General features: G+C 32.8%; 1 protein-coding gene across 2 annotated transcripts in view; it reads right to left on the bottom strand.

Moving 5' to 3' along the window:
- The window catches only part of LOC139517483 (CARD- and ANK-domain containing inflammasome adapter protein-like), a 67,603-nt gene extending 55,492 nt beyond the window's left edge, over positions 1-12,111 (bottom strand). For both annotated transcript variants that reach the window (XM_071308591.1, XM_071308592.1), the window contains exons 1-9: positions 12,078-12,111; positions 11,474-11,678; positions 8,707-9,015; positions 8,422-8,482; positions 5,749-5,807; positions 4,362-4,439; positions 3,293-3,388; positions 696-779; positions 6-52 (exon numbers count right to left, since the gene is read on the bottom strand). In XM_071308591.1, coding sequence (XP_071164692.1) covers positions 6-52; positions 696-779; positions 3,293-3,388; positions 4,362-4,439; positions 5,749-5,807; positions 8,422-8,482; positions 8,707-9,015; positions 11,474-11,678; positions 12,078-12,104 — 966 coding nt within the window. In that variant the 5' untranslated portion in view covers positions 12,105-12,111. The remainder of the gene's footprint in view (positions 1-5; positions 53-695; positions 780-3,292; positions 3,389-4,361; positions 4,440-5,748; positions 5,808-8,421; positions 8,483-8,706; positions 9,016-11,473; positions 11,679-12,077) is intronic.
- Between the last annotated feature and the right edge of the window lie 6,429 nt (positions 12,112-18,540).

Raw genomic sequence — 18,540 nt, 5'->3', positions numbered from 1 at the left:
CACACCTTTTGTATTTCATAGATGAAAATCATGCTCAAAGCAAAAATGCAACCTGAAAAAAACAGATTTTCTAATTTGAAAATAAAACCAATCTTACAATACGCATTCAGTTCCGTTTTCTATTTGGGAATGTAAATAGAGACATATTGAATGAGGCAATCAGTTTTGTTTGCGATTCCTCAATTTTCAAATAATAATTTAAGAAGCTGATATCAGCAATGAAATAAAAACATATCATCTTAATTATTGAAATGCATCACTGTCATTTAGTGCATATTGCGAAAACTTAAAACTGAAAACACGATATAATTAGGATTATAAATAATAGAATGATTGTCGATCAATTGTCGGCGAAATATCTACATAAAGATCATATTAAGCAAAATGCCGTTCCTCTTTGGAATATATCATCCCATTTGATTATTATTTTCGATGTAAATTCTTTATTCAAATTTGCGTTAAATGCAAGCGATCGCAAACCGGATGCAACTTTATCACAATACTATCTTTTAATTGAAACATTGGTTTATATTCGAAGAAAGTATATTTAAGAACATTAAATATATTCATCAAAATTAAGATAATTTGCGATGAATGAACTCTTTATAAAGTGTTTTATTTCTACGTAATTCTGAATAGATGTTTTTTTTAAAAATAAATTTAGAGATCAAATAATTTATATCTAATGATTTTACCAAACACTGGAACCACGAACAAAGCAGTCAAGGCGATTTCGGAATCCACATGTATCTTCTCTAAGTATATAAAAGTGCTAAAAACTAAAACAAAGGTTTAAATTAAGTTACATCTCAGGATTCATTGTGTTTGTTTATGGTATGATTTCCAAATGTTGATGTTGTTAAAGTTTAGTTTCTTGTGAACTTGATATAAGACTTATAAAGGATACAACAGATACAGTTAATTCGGCCTCATATCTTGACTTACATCTAGAAATTGACAATAAGGGTCTGTTGAAAACAAACCTTTAAGACAAAAGAGATGATTTCAGCTTTCCAATTGTGAACCTTTCATTTCTAAGTAGCAACATTCCAGCAGCACCTGCATAAGGTGTATATATCTCCCAATTGATACGATATTTCCTTGCTTGCATTTCCTATCATGATTTTCTTGATAGAGGGTTGCTGCTCACAAGAAAGTTATTTAACCAAGAGTTCCAAATGGTGAAGTTGAAATCATCACTTCGTAAATTTTACGGACACCACCACGAGTTGATTGACTGTTATGGAATAACCGTTTCATAAATGATATCGGATATGTTTCCTAAATCTTAACTACCATCCCCTTTCATGAATGTGACTTACCGAATTAGACTATTTACCGGATTTGTTATCAAATAAGCAACACGACGGGTGCCACATGTGGAGCAGGATCTGCTTACCCTTCCGGAGCACCTAAGATCACCCCTAGTTTTTGGTGGTGTTCGTGTAGTTTATTCTGTAGTTTTCTATGTTGTGTCATGTGTACTATTGTTTGTTTTTTTCATTTTTAGCCATGGCGTTGTCAGTTTATTTTCGATTTATAAGTTTGAATGTTCCTCCTCTTGTCCCCCCTTAATACATTTTGTGTTTCCGAAGCGCTTTCCTATATGTACCTTTTGCAAGAACACTCAAAACCAAACATTTTTAAGCCAGGGGCGTATAAATTTATAAAACCTTATGTAGGTAAATGACGTAAAAGGACTAAAATCAATAGCCAATTTCGTCGGAGGTCAAATTTGCTTGAGGCAGTTGGAACCTTAGTTTCTTTGTTTCACAGTAATTGCATAATTTATAAACGATAAAGAAAATTGTTAAAAATATGTAATGAATAATTGTGTAACCAATACACAGTATGTACAATGTGATGTTCAGTAAAAGCTTGATAAACATTCTGTCAGACATTTTCAATATAATACATGGATCGTTTCCTATCTTTTTAAATGTGTTGTATTCATAATGGGAAACGTTGAATTGTGTGCTCAAGTATTATGAAGTATTGATTTTGATAAAGGCAACACAATCGTCTAGATTATCATAAGATTTCAACAGAATGTTATGATGTTCATGCATATAAGTTATAACGACACAATACCTGAATGGATAATTTTTTCTCGGCATTAGACTGGAAGAGAAACCAGGTTTAAGAAATTGTGAACAATTTATGCGGCTTACGGTTTCGATATCCTATACTTACTCCTTCCCCTCAAGTGACGATGGTGGTTTAGTGGGATGTTACAAAAATTCAATCAAGGTACAATAGGGACGTTAGATTTGAAACCCGTTGGTAAAGAAATGCCTAACTGTTTGCACGAAAAAGAACTATTGCATCCTCTTTCAGGGAGCCTTAAATGGCTTCGTTCAACAAGTTACAATACAATGGATTACCGATGTTTAAATCTTGTTAATCTAATCATTCTGGTATCTCTAAAGACGTGAGACGCTGTGTCTCTTATGAGTTGAGAAACATTTACATCATATCGAACAACCGTTATTGCCCGTCATTATGATGGTGATCATAAAACTGGGGTCCTGAGTTTTAAGTCGTTCCTCTTTCTGCATATGTTAATAATATCTTTATAAAATGAATGTACACGTACGTTAAATAGCAATTGAGATAATTTGAAATTTAAGCGTTACTGATGAAGGTAAATCCCGGAAATCCCTCCGGAAGCCCACATTGTAATAACAAAATGACTACTTCTTTCTGTATCCGTTTTGATATTAAAGCGTTGACTAAGGCTATTTTATATAAAGATTCTACGCTTCATACTAAAAATGGCGCACGATAAATGCTTTTACAAATCCGGTAAAATTACAAAAAGTAGCATTCTATTTTTTGAATTACACTTTATGCAAATATTATGTAATAACAAGTTATAGCAATCTTTTCGTTTGTTCATTTTTCTATAGTATTGAAGTTGGATGTTAAACTTTCTTCAATCAAGCATGCGATAAATATCTGTGAAGGTTATTGTTTTTCTTGGCTCGGGAACTAATCATGTCGACGCACTTAATTCAGTCGTTTTTGTAGTGTTTTTTTATTTACGCCCACGTTTATTCATATCAAGCCTAACGTCAAGCCACTATCTTCAGATTTGTAATAAATCAAAAGTTCGAAGGAAAATTTTTACATGCAATACTCTATAAAATTGAGTAAATGTTAGCAAATATAATGAACAATCTTTTGTATATTCTTTGTCATGTACAATTCACCAAGTGTAGGCTCCTACCAGTTAAGTTTTGATTATAATGTAATAAGAAAGATAATACCAGAAAAAAAATTATAATCATACCACAATTGCCTAAAAGCACTAAGCCAAGGAACAGCAAATATATGTATTTTCGTCTTCGTCCTATGTACAGGTGTCGTCTCAGGATATACCAACCACCTAAATGAATTAAAGTGCATTAGCTTCGAGAAATACATAAATTAAAAAATGACTTATTTTGGTTCAATTATAAATAAAATAATAATTTGCTTTATGACAATTTGGTCAAAATAAGGTAAAGAAATATCGCTGATGAATTATTCACTTGCAAGTGAATTATTTGACTTCATGCATACTGTATTCAACTCTTTTTTTCTTCTAGAAATAGGTTACTCGTAAAATACTCGTCTTAAGCTATTAAAAAGGATAAGTCGGCTATAAAAAGAAAAAATAGAAAAGTTAATTCAATTGAGAAAACTAACGGCCTAATCAATAACCAACCAATTTAGGGAAAGAAACCGAATAAAAAAAAAGATATGAACTTAATACAACCACTACAGGCTCATGATTTGGACAGGTACATGAAGAATGAGGCAGAATTATTCATGTTTGAAGGCGATGACCCTTCCATAGAAGGAACAGTAGTAAAAGGTACAAAATAGAACAAACAATCAGTTGAAATGGGCTTTCTTTAATTCATCAAATCGATACAAAGCAGACACAAGATATCTTCCACCACGTGGGACCCCATCAATATCAATGTCGGCTGCATTTGTTAAGCTTAGGTACATACACAAAAAATATTCGTATAACTTGGTGAAACTAAATTTGCTTCACAACTTAAAACCATGATAAGCTGCAAGTAACAAAAGTGCAACAAAAATAGAAAATTATTTAGGATGTAAATGTACATATTAATCAACCAGAAGAACAAAATATAGCATAATAACTGACGATATTTCTGTAAAGGTGTTTCATGGAGAAGAAAGTGAATTTGGTGAGTGTATGTAAGTAAAGTACTCTGTTTTTGGACATGAAAACCTCGGATTGCTTACAGTATGTTAACTTGACCGATTCCAACAAACAGATTTTAAATTTCCCAAAATGAGTATTATCCTGTTGTGTAATAAATGTGTTATATGCGTATACTCACCAATAAAGCAGAAGAAGGAAAATATGGCCACGATAATAAATATGAAATAAGCGCCAGTGTAATGAATATATACCACCTCTGAAAAAAAACCAATGTTTTATTTAGGTTGACATCTTTAAATGACACTTGGTGTCAAAGGACTACAATACGCCGGATAAGCAAGGGATGAATTATAAAATCCGAATAAATTTCCTAAAAAAAAAAATGCGATATTTAACAACATTCAACTTTCGAAATCATGATCCATTTCTTGTGTTTTGAATTAAACAGCTCCGACGTTTGACGTCATTTTTTGTTGTCAGAAATAGACTCGTACCCGTTGTTCAATTGTTTTCTTTTGTTGATGTGGTTCATAAGTGTTTAGCGTTTTTATATACATTAGACCGTTGGTTTTCCTGTTTGAATGGTTTTACACTATTCATGTTATTAACTCTTGCTATTCAGACTGAGCCAATGCTCACTGTTGAAGGCCGTAATTTGACCTATAATGGTTTAGCTGGCTATAAAACCAGGTTTAATCCACCATTTTCTACATAAAAAAATGTCTGTACCAAGTCTGGATTATGACAGTTGTCCATTCCTTTGACGTGTTTGAGCTTTTGATTTTGCCATTTGGTTTAAGACTTTCAGTTTTGAATTTTCCACGGAGTTTAGAATTTTAAGTATTTTACTTTTAACACTTCAGTGTTTCTGTTGTTTCGTTGTTTTCCTCTTATAGTTGATATGTTTCCCTCAGTTTTAGTTTATAACCCGGATATGTTTTTCTCTCAATCTGTTCAATACTTCGTAACACTACAATCAATATGTATGGCAGAGGTCATCTTAAGTGCAGTATTGCGGAGCATGTTTCGAACGGATATGAACTCTGCGCCGGAGATTATGATTTAAAATACATACCATCGCTCGATCGACAGAAACAAAAAGGTAAGTTTTTTTGCTGTTGATATATGTCCTAATTTGTATAATTTTAAGAAAATATGTTGCATGTGACTCATGCAAACAGATTACGATATTATAAGATAGATCTGTCCTGCTTTGTGGAAAAGAATATAGGGATATCATTTATAAAAAGAATATCCCTCCTGTTATTGTAAAAGAGTAAGGGCAAGAACATATTGAAACGTAAAAATTAGAACTAATTTCTAAAAATTAAATGTTTAGCATCTTTTTTTTTTAAATCAATGCTTCACTGCACAAGCATCATTTGCAGGAAGACATACAAACGTCACAATCGACTATAAAAAGTCTACATATCCATAGTGGAGTCTCCAATATCATAGAGAAATATGAATTTATCAGATTAAAGGCAGTTATATTCTACAACTCTAAAGATGTAAATCAGTACATATATCGTATAAACAAGAGGTATTTTAATGTTCATACTCACCGTTCGTTTCTTTAATTCTAAGTGTAGATGTATGCCGGAATGGTAAAGTAACATGCTCACTAAAAAGAAGATACACACACTGTTTAAATGTTAATAACATGAACGGAGAAAGTATAATATAATCCAAATTATAGAAAGGAAAGGGGTTTGGGTTACTTCTGACAATTTGATTTGAGTTACTTGATATACAGGCGGAATACCAATGGGATTTTTAAAACTCGCAGGTTGGTAGTTGAAGAAAACCTACAACGCAATGGCTATATCGGAAGACGAAGAAAAGACGTACAACCAACGCGATATTAAGGGCATTCGATATAGTTTTTTTTTTTTATCTCACAGCCCAGTAGTCAACACTTCGGTGTTGACATGAATATCATTAATGTGGTCATTTTTACAAATTTCCTGTTAACAAAACTTTGAATTTTTCGAAAACTAAGGATTTTCTTATCCCAGGCATAGATTACCGTAGCCGTATTTGGCACAACTTTTTGGAATTTTGGATCCTCAATGCTCTTCAACTTTTTACTTGTTTGGCTTAATAAATATTTTGATATGAGCGTCACTGATGAGTCTTATGTCGACGAAACGCGCGTCTAGCGTACAAAATTATAATCCTGGTACCTTTGATAACTATTTGATGAAAGTTGGCATACAAGCTTTAGCCTAGTCAATTCAGATATGTAATAAAAATATACCTGCATTTGCACTTTTAGAGATAAATTGGGTTGAAATTTAAGACACTTACTTGACTTTTTGTTTTTTTGACATTTCTATCCTTTAGAAAGACATGCTTCACTTTTTGTTTTACAAGGTTAACGATAGCGTATTTTTGCAAAAGCATGTCGAATATCTTCTCTATCTAAATGGTTTTTTTTTTTTACATTTCTATCTTTTTGGATAGACACTCCTAACTTTTTTCATTACAACAGATAAACACATGCGGATTTTCATAAACACATTATGAAAATCGTCTTTACATAAATATGGTCTTAATATGTACGACAATTCTTTAAAAACAGTTTTTTTTAACAAAGTGTCAGGATTTTAGGGAATTTTTTTTTGTAGTTTATTTATCAAATGACCCTTTAGGACCCTGAAGGGCATAAGATACAGTTAGAGGGGAAGTAGCGACGTTGCTAGCGTAAATTATTATTTTTGCAACGTCAAAATGTGACATATCGGAAACAGCTGCGATTTTTGACTGTTTTTTTTGGTTTTTTATCTTCCAGACTGAATATACTTGCAAAAGAGTCTTCATGGACCCCATTTAGTTTAAAACAGCTTAAGGTTTGATTACAATTTTTATGAAAAAGTCACTGATGATTTTTTTTTAACTGAGATAAATATGCAGGAAAAATTGCCTTAATAAACTACTGATTGTTTTGTATTTTATTTCCACGACTTAAATATCGGAAGCAGTTTTTAAATGTTTAAGAATATCTGATCGTTGATGTGTCCAACTTTACATTAAATTTGATTCCTTCCAAAACTGTACCTTGTCCAGAGGATTTAAAAGATTTTTATGAAGGTCCGGGGTTCTTAGTACTAAAATAATCTTAATATAAAAACTGATATTGGCCTTCAATAATCTCTATTTTCTTTAAGACACCTGAAACAAGTTTCTGTTCATAATCATGTTGATGAAACTATGGAACTTCTACATGTACATATTTTCAAGTTAGTTCTTTGTGTACGTTTTTTTTATAACATTTCTTACGAATCTATACAGTATAAGCGATACAAAAGATTTTATCCTGTGATTTTAAATTGACCTTCGGATTTTTACTTTACCATGAAATACGTAAAAACATAAGTGAGACAAAAGAGCGATATACATTTTTGTTTATGTTTTCCATGATTAACCATTTGTTAATTAAACTTTGTCACCACCTTTTTTTTTAAAGATTAAGTGTATTTTTTTTCAAATTTAATAATCGGCTTATGCAATCTTCTATCCAAATATGTATCCTATTCTTTTCTTAAGGTTTTCGCCTCGCACTTTTGCTGTGCGATTGTCGAAGTTCTAATGAAATACTGGTTAAAGTCACTGAAAAACAGTAAAGATCTCACAAACATGTTTAACCCCGCCGCATTTTTGCGCCTGTCCCAAGTCAGGAGCCTCTGGCCTTTGTTAGTCTTGTATTAATTTAATTTTAGTTTCTTGTGTACAATTTTGAAATTAGTATGGCGTTCATTATCACTGAACTAGTATATATTTGTTTAGGGGCCAGCTGAAGGATGCCTCCGGGTGCGGGAATTTCTCGCTACATTGAAGACCTGTTGGTGACCTTCTGCTGTTGTTTTTTCTATGGTCGGGTTGTTGTCTCTTTGACACATTCCCCATTTCCATTCCCAATTTTAAGCTATTGTCGAAAAAAAAGTACAAAAAGCAAATAATTCAGTAGCATTACATTTTTGAAGAATTTTGCACAAAAAGGGATATGTACACGTTCTTACAGTAAAACTTTCCAATTTTTTAAAGTATCGTATGACTTTAATTCATTACGGTTTATTCCATTTGTCGTAATATAGTTTTGAATGAAAAATACAGGAGCATTTCTGTTTTTATTTCCGGGAAATTAGTGTCTTTACATCCATATTTGTTTTTTTACTTCTGTAAACATCAATAATAGAAACTCCGTTATAGTTACTCTTCGAATTACAAAAACTTACCTATGGTTTGAACAGCGTCCGTTAGCATCTAATATACTACACTTTTCTATGCAGTTGTATCCTGAAAAGTGACAAATATATTTGACAAAAAAAGAATAAAATAACAGAAATGTGTCCGATTCATGAACATAAAAGTTCTTTTTAAAAAGAGTTATATATCTTTTTGTTATATATCATAAAAAGTATATTTTACATTAACATTACTTATTATTTTGAGATAAGTTCATCAATAATATATGCTAATTTCCAAATAAAGATAGGTCAACAAAATGAAACATTCATTACCTTCATCAAGTTCCATATTTATGCCACATATCTTTTTGTAGCAAAAGCAGTCTGGTAGTTCAGACGGAGAACAACATACACCACCATTCATTGCATAACCTGCTTTATAATCACACTGACATTTTCTGTCTGTACGATCAGTCCCAGGCTCACAAATGTCTTGTCCCTCACCACTACATGTTGACTTTATTGATATACATTCACTTATTTCATAGGACTTCACAGGCCAAGGCTGGAATCTATCATCTGGACAAGAGTCATAGTCTATAGGATTTCCAGTGGCATAACTGTTAAATCTTGGATAATTACCTTCAATCATTTCAAAGTGTATTACAAAAGCAGTCATAAAACACTCATATGCAAATAACGAAACAAATAATCATTATCACAATCATCAACATGCCTTTATAGCTCACTGTTCAGTGTCAGCTAAGGCTCAATTTTGAAGACCGTACATTGACCTATAATGGTTTACTTTTATAAATTGTGACTTGGATGAAGAGTTGTCTCATTGGCACTCATACCACATCTTCCTATATCTATTTAATTACTTGACAATATTTTTGTTGTTTTATCAATGGTGTGTTTGAACCATTAGTTCCGTAGTATATGGTTGTCAGTCCAAGTGTTTTCTTCAGTGACATTTCTTCTATCCAAGAAGCATATTGTCATAAGACTCACAAGTATCTCTCGAGTAAAAAAAAAGCCAAAGCAATGATACTCGGCATTTGCAACATACATTGAGCTTCAACCGGTGGAGTGTTCAAACTGAATAATAATAACCCATCAAAGGTATTAGACTTATACATGTAATTTGATACACCGTAATCTCATTTCGTCTTCATAAGATCTATCAGTAGCACACAAATGAAATCAATAGCAAAACCCAATCAAACACGAATTTGAAGATCATTAATTAATACCAAAAAAAATCCGAAATAATTGTGACCATCACGTCAAAGGCAATCCATATTAGGGCTAAAAAAATTACGTGTTTTGTGAATAATAGATATAGGAAGATGTGGTGTGAGTGCCAATGAGGCAACTCTCCATACAAATAACAATTTAAAAAGTAAACCATTATAGGTTAAAGTACGGCCTTTAACACGGAGCTTTAGCTCACACCGAACAACAAGCTATAAAGGGCCCCAAAATTACTAGTGTAAAACATATTCAAGAAATAGTTACACTACACAAGAGATGATTGCAATGTGTCATTTGTATTTCATTTTGTTATTTACTAGTATGTATCTGAAATCAAATTCGAAAGTTGAATGGATATTTTGCGTTTGATCTATTTGAACAAGAAAACGATTTGGATATATTTAACACTGCCATTAAGCGCGAGGTTTGGCTAGACACAAAACCAGGTTCAATCCACTATTTCTTTCTTAAAAAGCCATGTACCAAGTCTGGAATATGGCAGTTGTTGTGTAATACCTCGTTTCTATGTATGGTGCATTGTCGTTTGTGTTATTGTTGTTTTTTTTTGTTTGTTGCACTTCAGTGTTTCTATTGTTTCGTTGTTTTCCTTTTATAGTAGATGTGTTTCCCCTGATTTTAGTTTGTAAACCGGATTTGTTTTCACTCAATAGATTTGTGACTTTTGAACAACGGTTTACTACTGTTGCCATTATTGGGACTAAGTTCTAAAGGTATCAGTAGTCAGGCAGATCTCATAAGTATTGTTATAAAAAGTATTACCGAGAAAATTGATGACAATAGACCACTTTCTTAGTCAATTTTTCTTATTTGTAGTTAAAGAAAGAGGGGCGAAAGATACCAAAGTGGCAGTCAAGCTCATAGATCGAAAATAGATTGACAACGCCATGGCCAAAAAAAAGGAAAATTAGACAAACAGATAAACAAAAGTACACAAGAAAAAACATAGAAAACTAATTACAAAGCAACACGAACCCCAACAAAAAATAAGGGTGATCTCAAGTGATTCGGAAGGGTAAACAGATTCTGTTCCACATGTGGCACCCGTCGTGTTTCTACTGTTATTACAAGTTCGATAAATAGTCTAATTCGGTGGGTCACATTCGTGAAAAGGGAAGGTGATTTAAGTAACGACATAGGGAACATATCCGACTTCATCTGAGAAACGGTTATTCCATAACGGTCAACCAACTTGTGATAGCGTCCGTAAAATTTACGAAGAGATAATTTCAACTTCACCTTTTGGAAATTTTGGATAAATAGCTTCATTGTGAGCAGTAATTCTCTATTAAGGAAATCATGATAGGAAATACATGCCCGGTAATATCGTAAAAATTGGGAGATATATACTCCGTATGCAGGCGCGGGTGGAATTTTGCTACATAGAAATGGAAAGTTCACAATTGGGAAGCTGAAATCATCTCTTTCGTCGTAAAGTTTTGTGTTCAACCGACCCTTATTGTCAATTTCTAGATGGAAGTCAAAATATGAGAAAGACTTAACTGTTCTGTTGTATCCTTTATCTCGAGTTCAATTGGATATATTCGTTCAACATATTTACCAAATTTGAATTATTTGTTGAGAGAACATCATAACATCTGTGTTTTTGCTATGCTTACAGCTTCCACAAGTATATGTTAAGATAAATCTAAAATTTTCATTGAATTGATAACTTGCATTCATGTGTTTCATGAGAAAAAGGTGAATTCAAGTTTGGGTAGTTTTTGAATGTCGTATATTTTTTTCATATTTGATTGTTGATTTCATTACATTTTTAGCATGGTAGAGTATTTCATTAAAAAAATGAAACCCGTTAAAGTTATACCTGGAGGAAGTTGTTTATAGTCGGAACAGGCTTCTACTAATATGAGTTCTGAGTCAAATAAACAATGATACTTTTCAACTGGCGCACAATTCACTAATTCCGATCTTGCTTGTCTTTCTTGAAGTGTACGTGGACAGCGACCACCTCTTGTGCGGTTAACTATCCCGAGAAAGTTGGCATTTATTGTTATCAATGGTACCTGTAACTTAATTCAGAATTTTAATAAGCAATTAGTTAATGGTTCAATCAGGCGAGATACGTTCAATAGCATACTATTTTACAACGTCACATGTTTACATAATTTCTAATAACTAGTAATATTTGACTGGAAAAAAAAATCAAAAACGGACAAAGAATGCCCTCCGGGTGCGGTAAATTCCCGCTGCATTGAAGACCTTCTGCTGATGTCTGTTCTATGGTCGGGTTGTTGTCTCTTTGACACATTCCCCATTTCCATTCTCAATTTTACCATCTAGTTTTTAAAATATGAGATGAAATTCAATTAATCAATGATCTTACAATTTCAAAATGTGATAACTACTACATGATTTACCGTCGAACATTGGAAAATGAATAAACTTAACTATACTGTTTTGTTACTTACAACTAGTAATACAGTAAAAAATTCCATCAGTTTGCTATCTAAAAAAGAAATAGGAGTGTTGTTATCTTTTTTGTACTTAAAACATTAATGGTATATAGAGTAATATTAGTAACAACAACTACGGTACCAATGTTGATGCACTATATGCGTGTTTTTCCCATAGGTCGATAGACTTAATTTGTTTTGGTTTAGACTCGGAAAATTTTGCAATCATTTATTTGCAACATTGTTAAATATTATACCCACACATATCTCTGATAAAAAAATCAACACTTAAACAGTAACTTAAACTTAGACTTTCATTTGCATAATTAAGGTCAATATCTTCTTTGTCGCTCGATAGTGCAACATAAGATATTGAACCGACTGCATTATCTTATTTAGTTCTAGTGTACGAAAATTGCAAGTGGGAGATAAAGCTAAATATAAACCCCGATTATATTTAGGAGGTTGTGCGTACAAAGTCAAAATTACAGTTGTTTCTAATTCGTTTAGTTAACTAGCATAGTCTAGCGTTTCGTCTGGCAATGTTTTATAGTGTTCCAATGGGAACCTATTGCGCCCCTCATTTTGCCGACTTGTTTCTTTATTATTATGAGGCTGAGTTCATACAGGAGTTCTTAGGAAAAAAGATAAGAATTTAGCCATATCCTTCAACTCTACTTTCAACTATATAGATGACGTTCTTTCACTATTAAAATAATTCAAAATTTGGTGACTATGTTGAACGCATCCATCCCATCAAACTAGAGATAAAGGATACAACAGATACAGTCAAGTCGGCCTTATATCTTGACTTACATCTAGAAATTGACAATGAGAGTAGGTTGAAAACAAAACTTTACGACAAAAGAGATGATTTCAGCTTCCCAATTGTGAACTTACATTTCTAAGTAGCAACATTTCAGCAGCTCCTGCATACGGAGTATATATTTCCCAATTGATACGATATTCCCGTGCTTGCATTTCCTATCATGATTGTCTTGATAGACGGTTGCTGGTCACAATGAATCTATTTTACCAAGAGTTCCAAATAGTGAAGTTGAAAGCATCCCTTCGTAAATTTTACGGACGCCATCACGAGTTGGTTGACCGTTATGGAATAACCGTTTCACAAATGAGATCGGATATGTTCCTTACGTCGTAACTACAATCCTCTTCCCTTTCATGAATAAGACCTATCGAATAAGACTATATACCGGATTTGTTATAAAATAAGCAACACGACGGGTGCCACATGTGGAGCAGGATCTGCATATCCTTCCGGAGCACCTAAGATCACGCCTAGTTTTTGGTGGGGGTCAACTTACTTATTCTTTAGTTTTCTATGTTGTGTCATGTGTTATGATGTTTGTCTTTTTCATTTTAAGCCAGGCGATGTCAGTTTATTTTCGATTTATGAGTTTGACTGTCCCTTTGGTATCTTTCGTCCCTCTTTTATAGAATCATCCTTTTTAAATTTACCTTGGAGACCAGTATTTAAGTTCAAGCTTTTTTGCAATTATCGAAATTCCTTTTCTATTTTTATATGCTGAAGGCGAAAAATACAGATGACTTAATTCCTATCTTTGATATCTTATAGTTCGTTTCTATGTGTGTTACATTGTCGTTTTGGTTTTTGTTGCACTTCGTTGTTTCTGTTGTTTCGTTGTTTTCCTCTTATAGTTGATGTGTTTACTACATGTTTGTGGCCCGGATTTATTTACTCTCAATCGATTTATGACTATCGAACAGCGGTATACTACTGTTCCCTTTATTTTTTATGTGTAATATTACATATAAATATTGCAGGAAGACATGCTTCTTTTACATTTGTCATTTTGGTCCCTTTTATAGTTGACTATGCAATATTGGATTTGCTCATTGTTGAAGGCCGTACGGTGACCTATAGTTGTTAATTTCTGTGTCGTTTTGTCTTTTGAGGAGAATTATATCGCATAACTCTTTTAAATACTGCTGATCTGTACCGATTTTAAAACATGTTAACCTTTGATATAAATTTATTTTAAAAGATGGACGAAAGATACAAAAGGGACAGTCAAACTCATTAATCTAAAACAAATCATAAATCTTGCGAGATATACATGTAATAGAGCTTGAAAGACCGAACGTACAGACGCACGCATACACAGATGGATGAACGGACGCCAGATATTTCTATATCAACAGCAACGCGTTGCGCTAGGAACAATAACAGTAATAAATGACTAATTATCAGTAAAAATTCAGAGTAGTGTCATTTATACAAAGTTGAAAAGGAATGGGAATTAATTTCAGAACAAAACATATCAATACACAATTTAAGTTGTATTTTCATTGAATTATTTAATTGATAAATAAAAGCAAAAGTAGTAAACCCCTTTTCAAAGTCATAATCGATTTAGAAGAAACAAATCCGGGTTATAGACCAAATCCGAAGATAACATTTCAACCATTAGAGGAAAACAAAGGAACAACTGGACCACCGAAGTTCAACAAAACAAACGCGAACAGATATACTCGTAGAAACGAACTATTTGATTACATAGCAATATTCCTGACTTGGTACAGAACATTTTGAGAAAAAACCCCATGGTGAGTTGAACCTGGTCTGATGGCATACGAAACCTCCCGCTTTATGACAATGTTAAAAATAAATCGTAGAAACACTACGTAAAACTAATAAGAAACAAAAATAAAAACTGTATGAACAATTTACTTGCTACAGGTTTGGTCATGTAATGTGTGCCCATATCTATTTATATAACCGAAAGAAACATATAAATTCTAAATTTTATAGTATTTAACTTAAGTTGGGTATGCATTTATTCACAATTACAGATAAACATGTAGTTATTATAATTGTTAGTCTCTATCTTACCTCATTTCTCTTCTCTGTTAATATTGCTTTCATACATATATATACAACTTCCCTGTTATAATTTATAAATAAACTGGATTTTAATCGGGTGGATATATTTATAGATCAGGTAGGTAATAACTTTAAACTGTTAAAGTGCCTACAACTACGAGAATTTAGCGATGAAATTTTTTTTTTTGTTCCGTTTTTATTTATCCTTTCTTCATGTTTGCATTTCTTTTGAATTATGGATTTTTTTTTCTACTTTTGAAATTGTAGAACTTAATTGTTTGATGCATAAATTTTCGAATTATTTTGGTTATAATATTGTCCGAAAGCTTTACTTAGACCGAATACGATTTCCAAGCTAGTGTAAAAGAGAGGCCAGAGGTAAATTCAAAGTCATAAGTGGAACAAACTGAGCAACATGAACCCCACCAAAAACTGTGGCGATTTCGAGTGCTCCAAAAGGGTAAACCGATTCTGCTTCATCGGAATAATGTAGCCAAGATTATGACAAGACCAGTAAGATAAATATGAGAAAGAACTTAGACTGCTGTTGACATGTATGGTTTTAAGTGAAAAATTGTGTGCAACTCATTAAATCACTGTGATTACAAATGGCAAATCTAGGATTTTCAACAAAGTGAGATAGGACTTCCCAACAGTTTTGCTTGAAAGGAAACTGTCAAAAAGAGAACATTGACACAGAAATAAATGTTTAACCAGTGAGGTAATGGCCAGTTTCTTTAACCCCGTTGGTTCCGCAAGTTAAGTTAATATTTTAAGTTTTACAGAACTTGTTTGTTTATGCCTATGCGAGATAGAAATTATGCGCTCTTTCCACAGAAAATGTTTAAACAGAGTTATGAGTAAGAACAACTGAAATAGACAATACCAATTGGTTATCTGATACGGATATTAGTGTCCCAACTTGTGGTCTTGTCTGCAATTTTACCCGAATGCCTGCTATTTGCAATTGTGGCATTTTGGCTTCGCATTGGTTAATTAGTATAGCAAGAGACGCTTTCAATGTCGATGTAACCGGTTTTACACTACCGTTCGATACATTCGTTTTTATATCAGTTTGTCCATTCTAAATCGAGTTACAAAGTTTGAACATAGGTAAACTACAGTTGTCATTCCCAAGATACATAAAATTTTAATGCACAGAAATTTTGTTTTTGGTATTTTGCAAACGTTGGTAGAATAAAACCATCACTATCACATATTCTTAAGTAGACCAACATTGGGACGTTCGTACGGACACGAAACACTAATTGTCTTCTTCGGGAACGTTCAAACATAAATATTTGAAAGCTCTGAGTGAATCATAGAATCATACAGTGCTATATGACCAATAATAACATGGGAATAAGTCAAAGAGTAAACACCCATTCCAAAAGTAGAGATCAGCCAAAGGCCACAAATGTGTCTTCAACACCGCGAAAAATCCCGTAAGAAATCGATTTTAAAATAATAGCTTAATTCATCTAAGCTAAGGTCAACTTTACCTGAGGGGGTTGAATTCTCAGTTTCATAATAATATCTAAGCCTTTCAACCTGGAATTGTAGAAATCAAGTCAGAACCAAAGAACGGACATCTGAACTGATGATACCAATATGTGAACGAAGCGCTTGTCTGGGTTTGTCGTAATCAGGAATCAATTCCAAATATTTCAAAACAATTAAGCTACTCAAAATTAAAACAAGCGTCAGGAGCAATATGAACAAAAATATTTTAGTATATTAACAGTTTCTTGATTCCTCAACTGAAAAGCTTTACAATGTATACTTTAAATAATATTAGTAACGAAAAACTGACTACTAATTAAGGTTATGGTGTCCTCGAAGACAAACAATTTAACCGCAGAGGTATCGACCCAGTAAATAACAAGAGGCTGTCACAGCGACAGCAAACCGGATTTATTAACATTTATTTGTGTCTTGGCAATATCACAAGAACCATAACTGATGAACAGTGGAAGTAAAAATCGTCAATATCAGATTTGACCTCCAGTTTGCCATCAGTATCAACATATTAAAATTTGAGAAGCTTAGGTTGAATGGTTCATGAGCAAATGCAACAACACTAATGGAGACGCAATTTTTTTGATCTTTCAAAAACCATAACTCCTGAACGGTAAAAGTCAAAATCACTTTATTGAACTTGACCTCCATTTTGTCATCAGTAACAACCTATTAAAATTTGAAAAGCTTTGGTTGAACAGTTCATGAGTAAATGCACGGACACGACTAGATACGCCATTTTTTCAATATTTCAAGAACCATAACTCCTGAACGGTAAAAGTCCAAATCGTCATTATTGAACTTGACCTCCATTTTGTCATCAGTAACAACATATTAAAATTTGGGAAGCTTTGGTTGAACAGTTCATGCGTAAATGCACGGACACGACTGGAAACGCCATTTTTCAATCTTTCAAGAACCATAACTCTTTAACGATAAAAGTCAAAATCGTCATTATTGAACTTGACCTTCATTTTGTTGTCAGTAACAGCATATTAAAATTTAAAAAGCTTTGGTTGAACGGTTCATGAGTAATTGCACGGACAACATTTGGTTGCCGCCCGCCCGACTGCCCAACTGCCCGACCGCCGTACATCCCCAAATCAATAACCGACAATTTAGTTCCAAAAATCCGGTTAAAAATGATACTATAGCATTCATACTTCTAAACAATTTTAATCAATTTATCTGTATTTGAAGAGACAAAACATAAACATTTGAAAATGAGGGGTTAAGCATAAAGAAAGGAGCTATATGATAAAACAGACACAAAAGAATAGCCAACATGTCCTTGGGATTGAATCTTACTTTCTAAATGATGTCATAATGTATCACAGTGGCATTTTAGAAATTTATGTTATAAATCATGTCAATATCAATGTAGATGTTGATATATCTGATAATATATTTTATTGATAAACTTCTGGAAATGTTCATGAAATAGGATGTATAGAACGTTATGATCGATGCAATATACTTTATGTATATCAAAAGTACTGTAGTGATGATCCTTGGAGGATATGGATATCAAGTCAGTACCACAGAGTTTTGCCTGCATTTCATGTAATCTTTACCCAAAAATCATACCGAAAACGGATATGCTCACAAGTGTAAGCATTGTTAAAAGAATTACATTTATTGTGGAGCAGATAAGATCAAAATTACCATGAGAAATACATAGCAATCGTTTGTAAACATAGGTAGTGAGGAAATCTACGACAAATGAGATCATTTAAGTTTTCTTATTTTAAATTTCCCATTTACATGTTCTTATATAGAAATATTCAAAAGAAGCATACTCAAATAAATATACTGATGCGATATATTAATTATTCCCGAGTTTTTGTTTCATGTTATTTTAAACAAATATTACTGCTTATAAGGCAGTTGCCAAAATAATGGGTTTTAATACCAAAGTTGAAGTTCACAGCTATGATATCAATTATAACAACCTTGTTGCACGTTGACCTGATGAAACAAAGATAGAAACAGATTGGAAAATAATTTTCTGATGCATCATCATCAGTTCAATAGCAAAATTTCAGTTGTTTCCTTTAAACGATAAATATAACCACACAAAGACCAGTTCACAAA

The sequence above is a fragment of the Mytilus edulis genome, chromosome 3 (assembly GCF_963676685.1).
Source record: "Mytilus edulis chromosome 3, xbMytEdul2.2, whole genome shotgun sequence".
Classification (NCBI taxonomy): Eukaryota; Metazoa; Mollusca; class Bivalvia; order Mytilida; family Mytilidae; genus Mytilus; species Mytilus edulis.
This window is presented reverse-complemented; position numbering and strand designations above follow the sequence as displayed.